This window comes from Echiichthys vipera (assembly GCF_963691815.1).
Source record: "Echiichthys vipera genome assembly, chromosome: 11".
NCBI lineage: Eukaryota > Metazoa > Chordata > Actinopteri > Perciformes > Trachinidae > Echiichthys > Echiichthys vipera.
Window position 1 is genome coordinate 32080933 of NC_139836.1, and position 10589 is coordinate 32091521.

A 10589-nucleotide genomic window follows, 5' to 3' on the forward strand; every position below is an offset into this window, starting at 1 on the left:
TATTTCTCTGACCTATAGAATATATTTTTGCACAAAATTAAATGATTATATGTGCATTAATTTCTTGCAGTATAATTCCTCTAGTAATGAATTTGTTTGTGGCCAGTATCTACAGGAAAATCTTCACAGCCACCAATGACTAATTCAATATGTGCATGTAAGTATTATTTAAAACAGAGTTCAAGAAATGAATTAAAAAATGATCATTGAGGAAAAACAAAATAACACCCACATTTGGTACGTTGTGGGAATTCCCTTTACTAAAAAAATGTCCTCCTTTCATGTAATTTTACTGTCATATCAATGAAAATGGTCCCGTTCAATTGTTTACAGAGAATTCATTTTGATTATATTGTCACAAGACTGTTTCTTTTTTAATAGTTTGTTTAACCATGACCATGTTTACAAGGCATATGTTGAACCTACAAATTCTATCTTTGTGTATGTTTTCTAAAGTTTGTTACTGTAGATGAGGAAAATCCACTAATAAAAATAGAAAAATGTCTTCAACTTTAACTGCAGTTTAATAAGGGACAGCAAAGTCTGAGGGTCAAGCAAGTCACATAGCAGTCTAATGTTTTGGGCAGTGTATTGTGTATTGGACTTAAAATAAATTCACAGTATATAACATAATCAAGAAACCCCCTGTGCAATATCACTATAATGTGAAATGATTCATAATTGTATCACTTTATAAAAGTGAACGCCACAATTTTCTCAGTTTTGGCTTGGTGTCTAATGCAATCTAAGAAAAAAAACATTCCTCATAAAACGGCACAAAACTGCAAGATTTAACTTGCCCAAAAACATGAAGAAAAAAAGATTCATACTGGCAATACATTCTTTGGTCAAATGAAACCTAAAATTTTTTCTCTGTCTCTGTGACTACCTTGAATGCCAGCTCAGAGGTGTAACAGTCCCCCCCCCCCCCCCCCCATTATTTCTCCATGCCTTTCACACAGATGTTGGGGAGTTTTGTTATACACTGTCTAAATATGATATTGAAAAGCTCATTTTCAAAAAAGAATGCATGCATACCTGTATAATCCATGTCTCATTGTAAAAAGTACAGTGTCAGTAATATTTATTCTTAAAATTATGAACAATTTGACAGTAATACTTCTTGCTGTGTTTCTGTCTTACAGTGGGGCAAAATGGAAAATACTCCTGGGAGCTGAAAGAAAATGTTTTGCAATCACCTATATCAGTTACTGGCTGTGTTCTTTCATATACACTTGATTTCTATGATTGTTCAGTGTGGCGAGGTGGTCAATAAAACTGGGCCAATAAAAGGGGATGGACAGAGCTGGGCTTGCCACGGCGACCTGAAACCAAAAAGGAGGGCGAAACAAACCAAAAAAAATATCACCCGTGACACTGCACACCCACGCAACTGAGAAATGAAGAACCCGCCACCAGGGATTGGGTCGCCGCTCTGAGCTCCAGCACCTGTCCACAAGGGGAGAGGGAGAATTAAAATGGCCTCATAATCTGGCTGCACACGCACACATCCGTCCGTCCGTCCACTTTTGGGGCGGACATTTCAACACCCCCCCTTAGAGGACACCACTTTCTGAATGGTTTAAAGAGATGCTGGTAAGTGGAATATATTACTGGGAGTTCCCAGATTATGAAAATCAGTTGGTATTTTAGTTTTAAACAACTTTTTGTCCATACAGAATTTTTACCTTTAGATTGGGGACGAATAATTTTAATGTCCTATTTGGGGTCTTCAGATTTACACAAATACACAGACTGATAAATGTCACCTTTGGGTGTCTCACTTTCCTTTGGGGACAAAACTCATTACATGTCATTATCTGCATGCATGTACAGCTATTTTCAGTTAGTCGAAGATTGAGGTTTGTTTTTCATTACAACATGCTCTCCTGAGTAACACTGGTCTCAAGTAGCTTTTAAAATATTTAAGGAAAGGCATTACAATCAATCAAAATAAACTCCAAATGACCTCATACTGAGGGAAGAAGCAGTAATTAAACCTATAATGCTGTTTTTTTTCTGGTTACTGGGATAAGGTGTGTAGGAATTTTACACACAATACTTTAGTCAAATCAGAAGGACCTCACAGAGTATATATTGCGTAATTCAAATTCTACAGGAGGCTGGGACTGGTCCAACTAACTGGTGTGGAGATCAGTTAGTTGGACCAGTCCCAGCCTGGTCAGATGCGTACATGAACTGATGAAGCCTCTTGGATGAGAGGTGAAACGTCTTCCTAGACAAACAACCAGTCCAGTTGTTTTTGACTGAAATTGCTTTGAGGATAACGATGACCTGGACGAATGAGAACATTCACAGGCTTTCTGGAGTCAGCAGAGTCGTTGGTAGTTTAGTGCGCCAGCAGGCATTTATTAGCAGGAGGGACATCGGATGTAACAGGCGTCTGGAGAAATGTTCTATTCTCTATCTAGAGCAGGGAAGGGCAACTGGCGGCCCGCGGGCCGCATGTGGCCCGCATCATGACTTGGTGCGGCCCGCAAGTAATTTAATATTAATCATTGGCTTCACTGATTTTGAAGGCTCTAACCACGGGTGTAATTTTACCTCCAACCGATAGAGGGCGCAAATGGGTTTTTCCGCAAAGCAAGTGGCCGAAGAAGAGGTCTCTACGTTTTGAAAAAAAGGCGGCAGTCAGTAACAGGCAGACATGTCCACGAAAAGAAGGAAACTTGACCAAGAAAACCGTGTCTTCCAGGCAAGATGGGAAACAGATTACCTCTTCACTTCATTCAAAGGCAAACCAATGTGTTTAGTGTGTCTCGAAACAATATCAGTCATGAAAGATTTCAATTTAAGGCGCCACTACAACACCTTGCACCATGACAAATATGACAAATACAGTGGAGCCGCTAGAGCCGCTATCATCGCTGACTTAAAGGGAAAAATACACCGACAGCAGAGCCTTTTCACCAAAACCACAACTGTACAAGAGTCGGCTCTTAAGGCCTCTTATGCTGTTACCCTTGAGCTCGCAAAAGCAAAGAAGCCCCTATCCGACGGCGAGATGGTTAAGCGCTGTGCAATGGAGATGGCTAAATCATTTGGAGACGAAAACATGGCTAAAAACTTTGAAACAGTCTCTCTGTCTCGTCGTACAGTGACGCGAAGAATTTTTGACATTCAAAATCATGTTGAGGAGAAGGTAAAAGAATTAATGCATAACTGCAAATATTTCTCTCTGGCGCTAGATGAGAGTACAGATGTGAGCCAGCTCCTCATTTTCTCAAGAACCATTGACAGTTCATTTGAAGAGCATGAGGAATTATTGAAACTGGTGTCTTTGCATGATACCACTAAGGGCACGGACATATTCAACGCTGTAAAAGCTGTAGTAAGCGAGCACGGGGGCTTTAACAAACTTTCAGCTGTTGTCACCGACGGCGCGCCGTCCATGCAGGGAAGCCGCACAGGATTCGCTGGGCTCCTCCATCAAAGCGGAGTTGACTGCCCCGTACTGCATTGTATCATACATCAGGAGGCCCTGTGCGCAAAAACGATTAACTTCAGCCACGTCATGGATTTAGTGACCAAAGTTACTAATCTAATTCGAGGGGGTAACAGGGCTCTTAATCACAGGAAATTTGTTGCCTTTTTGGAAGAGGTGAATGCCACCTACGGTGATTTACAGATGCACACTGATATCAGGTGGATGAGCCGCGGAAAATGTTTGGAGAGGTTTTTTGCGCTGCGCAATGAAATCCCTGTGTTTTTGGAGGACTGCCTTCACTGTGATACAAGTGCGTATTGCCGCAAACTCCGTGACACAACTTTTCTGTGTGACATGGCCTTTCTTTCGGATATTACGTCACATTTGAATCATCTCAATATACAGCTGCAGGGGAGATGCCAAACTGTGTCGGACCTGTACGCACACATACGCGCTTTTCAGCGCAAACTGGCCCTGTTCCGAGACAATTTCTCATCCGCGTCTCCAAATTTGGCACACTTTCCCTCCTGTGAAGAGATGCGCAAAGATGTTCCTGAATGTGAGAAACTGTTTCCAAAGTACAGAACCGACATAGAAACTCTGCAGAAGCAGTTCAGTGAGCGCTTCCAAGATTTCCACGCCATGCAACCACGAGTTGCATTGTTCACAGACCCCATCTCTGCCGCTGTCAGTGAACAACCTGTGGAGTTGCAGCTGGAACTGTGCGAACTCCAGTCGGACCCCTTCTTTCAGTCACGGAGAAACGAGAAGGGAATTTCATTCTGGAGACTGCTACCTGAGTCCCGTTTCCCGTTGCTTAGGGATTTTTCCCTTTCCATGGCCAGCATGTTCGGGAGCACTTACATATGTGAGACCAGCTTTTCTACAATGAAGCACATTAAATCAAAAGATAGAAACAGGTTGACGGATGAAACTCTATTCCAGCTCATGCAAATTGGAAGCACAAACATTGACATTGATATTGATAGGATAGTGCACCAGCAGGGGAGGCCACAGGTATCTCATTAAGACAGCTGTTACTGAGCCAAGTGTAGGTGAGTCAGTGCCTTTTCAGAATGTTACTTGAAACGTCATGTGTAAAAGGTAGTGTAAAAATAGTTCAAATTAAGTTCAGTTCAAACTAAATCCATTACAAACATGGTTTTCATTGCACTTTTATTTAGTTCTCGCTTTATTCAATAGTTATAATAGTAATCCAAAAAAATCTGCACTTTTTTCAGATAAAAAAATAAATGTTCTTTACAGAAGCATTATAAAAGCGCATTTGAATGTTAAAAAATGTATAACAACTCCAATAAATGTTGGTAATTACCACAATGTGTTATTTTGTTTTTTCCCCACAAATTATAAATATATATCTATATCTATATATCTATATCTATATAGATATATATATATATATATATATCTATATATATATATATAGAGAGAGAGAATGGTGAAAATGTATGGTTATAGTGTGGCCCCCGGGTAGTGCTGGAAAAAAAATGTGGCCCTCCATAGCATTAAAGTTGCCCATCCCTGATCTAGAGTAACTGTGTGCAACACAGTACCCGTGATCAGAGGCAAGAAGGTTCTGATCTCTATTCTATCTGCTCCAGCATATAAACTTGTTACAAAGGCGTGGTTATGTGTCCGCTTGTGCGTGCATATGTTTATTTCAGAAGCAGCCGCTGCTCCTCCATCTTCAACCCCCGCCCTTCTGGGTTTCATCTGTTTGGCATGACTCGTCTTCTTTATCTGTGAAAAAGCACATATTATCATCCTCCCTACAGCCTACCTCCTTATATGGTTGTTCCTGTCTCCTTATATGGTATTGTTTTGGTGTAATCTCAATTATTTGCCAGGTGCGTTTGTGCAAGCTGGCTAGTTCATTGTCTTTGTGACCTTGACTGACTGCCAAAAGTTTGTGGGCTTTTGGAGAAAGCAGAAAAGCTTGAGTCAAAAGTTTGTGTCCTTTGCTGGAAGCAGAAAAGTTTGAGCTTGGACTAATAATCACTATTACACTTTTAAATGATCATACCTAATAATCACACTTATCACATTCTTATTAATCATTACTAAAACACATGCTAACACATGATTATTAATTCTTCAATCATTGATTATCACACTCATTAATCATTACTAATACACACGCTAACACATGATTATTTATTCTTCAGGTGCCAATGGTTAAAGTTAGAGTTAAAGTCCTCCTTTTCTGAATGTGCTGGCTGCCTCAATCTAAAACAATAAATGGTAGAACAGGAAGGAAGGATTTCCCCACCAAAAAATTAAACAAGATGAAGAGCTTACCGACACACTGTTTGAATCATCAACCTATGGTATATCCCTACTATCAAAACGTCAGACCCAGAAGCACCAGTCAAATTTGCAGTTTCGGAGACTGCAACCAATGCTACGGACCTGGCTGACCCCTGACTTGACTCAAGCACAAAGTGACTGGAGGTATCGCCCTTTCCTGGGTCTCAGTGGGGACTAACCCCAAAGACATCCCGACTGGTGCTCACCACATGTCTCTGCAAAGCAAAGGTGCTAGGCTGAAAGCCTCCACTTCTGGTCAGCTGTGGTCTGATGCCTGTCAGGTAAAAAATAAGCACAAAGGCAAATCCCAAGACACTCCCAAATGCTTAGTGCCCCAGATGTAATGACTGCTAATGGTAATGACAGCACTATCATGCAAGGGATGCAGTGTGTTAGTACTAGCTTCAGAGCTATTGCCAAAACCTGCATAATGTCCATTTTCCTGTCTAATACAACACCACTATTGATCTACCCTGCTGAGTGTACCTAAAGAATCTGAACCTCCAGAGCAGGTATATATTTGACCTGACAGACCGACAATTTTGTTTCGCTTACTGTGCTGCCGCCTATATTTCACCCTGTTGAGGCTCACTGAGCTCAACTCTCAACATATGTCAGGTCTCCAACTATCTGTAACTCATTGAGCCAAGACTACCTACAGACTCGCGGCCTCAGCATGCTTCATCTCCCTCTAAAATGCTACAGGTGACGGATGTTTTTATCCACTGGGCATCATTCATGCATCACACATAAATGTACTACATGGTACACAACATATTAAACACTTAATTACAGCTCCCTATAGCTGTACAGTGTATAGCCAATAACTAATTCCTTGTTCAATGTTAATATATGTCAGTTTTTCAGATAGTTATACTGTCACCCCTTATTGTCATTGTTGATGGTTCATGTCTCCCGTAATGAAACTCCTTTAATTGCACTGCATAAGATAATATATTGTTTTAATTATCAGTATTGAACTGGATGTTCAGATTATGATTTCTTCCTCTTGTCACGATTCATCATAATTCAACCATAGGTATACCTCTTGTATGTACTATATTCATTGATATTACCTTACTATCGATTGTGCTTTATTTTAGTAATGTGTAACTTTACATAAAGTGTTCATATTTGTGGTTCTAAATTCTTGCAAAATTGAAATTAAGACAACTGTTATCTTGTGCCCTGTTATTAAATATACTGAGATAAGACATCATCAATAACAATCACACTACAGTATCAGTGCATCGCTGATCTGTTCAGGGAGTCAGCTGTAACCCTTGGGAGCCTCTGGTAAAGAGAAGGATGATGTCTTAACTACTGGCCAATCCTTCCCATACCTACATGTCTTATGTAGGTATGCCTACTCGGGTGTGCCCACCGACCACAGTTAGTTAAAATCCAGCATTTCCTGTAGAAATTTGTAGAAAACCAAGTGATAATCAGAGTAGTGTTGTTTGCACAGCAATCCCCTTCACATTAGGTGTTTCTTTGATTTCATGCACACCTCCAAGTTGATCATCCTGCTTATACCATGGCCATTTGCCAACAATATAAAATAAAAGCATTTGGTTAAAGTTTTGCACTTAAAACCAAAAGGTTATAACAGTTGTCAGGACAAGAAGTAATTCTAGTCCCTTTTACAACCAAACAGTCATATATGCTTTTTTTTATCCACAAGTCAAGGTTCCAGTGGCTTTAAGCTGTAGCAAAAAAGAAGGAGCAGCCGGAAATGTGATTCCGCAAAGCATCTCTGTGACTTGTAGAAACATTTCTGGGGAAGGGCAGGCTTTGACACCTGAGCTCTTTAAGGTTGATATGGTTAAATGTTGGGTAGAAGAATTTATAATGTGATCAAACTTGAGCAGAACTACATGTGCATTAAATGGTGTTAACATAAACCTGTCGGCCAAGCAGAAAAGAGTACTCACCCAGGCCATGGAATAATGCAGATTAAGAGGTAGACTGAATATGTCATAGTAATACCGCAATGAACATCTGCATGCAATAATAATTCACCAAACAGACTTGCTGTTAACTTGTGTTTTAGTAATATAATGTTTGGACATCATGTACAAGTGCCACACAGCTCAAATGGAATGTCCTTAATAACTACAGATCGCCACAAACCTGGTTAGGTTTAAATTAATGCATCTGGACATCAGTTAATAAGAGAATATTCAGAGAAACAATTTTTTGGACTCACTAGCAACATGATAATAGCAGATTGTGCTCCAAACTAAGACCAATAACTTTGGCTATATAAAAAGAAAGAAGGGCTTTTGGCACAAACAAATTTAGCATTATTCTTTATCATAAGAAAACAGATATACTTCACACAGGTATACTTCAACGTATAACTATCGTGAGTCCTGAGAACAAGCCTTTCTCTTTAAGGCAGTGATCCGATTTCTGACATAATTTTTTACTCCAGTCCAGATTCGGTCTTTGAGCGCATAGGGTTCTGCATTGATGCACCGAAGGCAGTCGATCTTTTTAGGTACCTTGCATGTGTGGATGAACCGCATCATGTGTCATTCAACTGCATGTACCTCACTGTCTTCCCACTTACGTTTGGAGGTACCTCTGTTGTCTGCGAAGAAAAGATAGAGGTGTTGTCAATATCTCATTACTTAAAGCATTTTTTGCAGTTTAGTACTACTGTTAAAAGTGCAAGGACAGCACCAAGGTAAACTGATCAATAATAGAAGACAATGAATGCTACATACATCTACAAATGTTTAAAATTACTTAAATACAATCCCAAATAGGCATCACAATTAATTTTGAAATAAAAAGCTGGGTCCATGCTCCACCAACATTAGCTGAAGAAAGTACTGGCTTTTTGGGAGCAGAGCTAAGGTCCTGACGATGTCATATACTGTACAGACATGAAAAGAAAGAGAAATATTCACAATATTAATCAATAGCTCTTAGAGGGTTATGCCTTTATTCCTAGAATCTGGAGTTAAAATACGTAACGTTTTAAGCACTTTCCAAAGCGTCACAGTGTTACTACGTAATCTTAATCTTGTTAGCTGCATTTGTAAACACTTTTTTAATCAGAGATTTTAGTATCAATCAACTTTTTAACAGAATTTAAAACTTTAGAATAGGGACAAATTATTTTCTGTGCCTACCACAAGGGGAAACGCTGTTACTGTGTGTTGAGTTAATAACGATGGACTATTTTAACGATAACAAGTGTTACCTTGAATCAATGAGGTTGAGACAGTCACATTTTTAGTTTGGCAAATCCCATCAGCATCGGAGCTGGGATGTTTCGGGAGGGACAGCTAGGAGTAACATTGGCTGAAGTCGAACACGCTGCACTGCTTCTGATTAAGCTTCTAATAAGTATGTTGCTGGTGTTATATGTTTTAGACATTTTTTTTGTCCATGACATTAGGTGCCATTTTCTGACATCTGACCGGACCCAGGACCAGTCCCAGCCTGGTCAGATGCGTACATGAACTGATGACAAAACCTACACTCTCTGCGCTCCCTGTGGAGCATTTTCCAGCTCAGTATAGTATACAAACACTGTCTGCCCCACGATCATGTAAATTAATCAGATCAAAAATGAACAGAAGAGGAGCTATACAGAAAAACTTCATACAATTCAACGCAAAATCTGTGACTATGCAACAAAATCAGAAAATAAAATGTGGACATTTAAACATCAGATCTCTGTCATCTAAAGCTGTATTAGTAAATGATCTGATATCAGATAACCATATTGATTTACTCTGTATGACTGAAACATGGCTGTGTCATGAAGAATAAGTTAGCCTAAATGAATCCACTCCTCCCAGTCATATTAATACTCATATTCCTCGAGGCAGTGGTCGAGGAGGAGGCGTTGCAGCTATTTGTGACTCAGGCCTATTAATAAACACTAAACCTAAATTAAATTATAATTCATTTGAAAGTCTTGTTCTTAGTCTTCCACATTCAACCTGGAAAACTGTGCAGCCAATTATACTTGTTATAGTGTACCGTGCTCCTGGTCCGTACTCTGAATTTCTATCTGAATTCTCAGAGTTTCTGTCAAATTTAGTCCTTAAATCTGACAAAGTAATCATTGTAGGAGATTTTAATATTCATGTGGACAGTGATAATAATAGTCTTAGTGAGTAGGATTATGTACACTCTGACTAAAACCAATCGAATCTAATAGAGAGATAAACGCAATACTGTTTTAATCACACCCTCGACCTTCTTTTGGCTTATGGTGTGGAAATTAATGACTTAATGGTCTGATAAAATAGGATTCTGTGGAAAGACTATTATTTAATAACTTTTGAATTCATATTACAGGACTACTCACCTCTGGGTAAAAGTGTCTACACTAGATGTTTATCTGATAGTGCTATAACTAAATTTAAGGAAGTGATTCCATCTGCATTTACTTTAATGCCTTATCCTAATATTCAAGATTCCTGCACTAACGTTTGTTGACAGTGTTGCAGGTTCACTACGAACAACACTCGACTCTGTTTTATTATCTTCTTTTTTAAAGGAGCAACAATGTGATCAATTTCAGAGAAACTGAGGAAGTTAGCTCCGTGGTATAACTCACAAACCCGTGAATTAAAGCAAATATTGCGAAAGTTGGAAAGTAAATGGCACTCCACTAAACTGGAGGAATCTCACTTAGTTTGGCAAGAAAGTCTTAAAACATATAGGAAGGCCCTCTGTAATGCCAGAGCAGCCTATTACTCATCTTTAATAGAGGAGAATAAGAACAATCATAGATTTCTTTTCAGCACTGTAGCCAGGCTGACAGAGAGCCACAGCTCTATTGAGC

At 39.4% G+C, this 10589-nt stretch overlaps 1 protein-coding gene across 1 annotated transcript; it reads left to right on the plus strand.

The window, feature by feature from the left end:
• Window positions 1-2797: 2797 nt before the first annotated feature.
• Window positions 2798-4477, plus strand: LOC310953458 (general transcription factor II-I repeat domain-containing protein 2A-like; the record flags this gene model as incomplete). The annotated part of the gene is made up of 1 exon (XM_083922495.1): window positions 2798-4477. The coding sequence occupies one exon, from the start codon at window positions 2798-2800 to the stop codon at window positions 4475-4477; it is 1680 nt and encodes a 559-aa protein (XP_083778621.1).
• Window positions 4478-10589: the final 6112 nt, after the last annotated feature.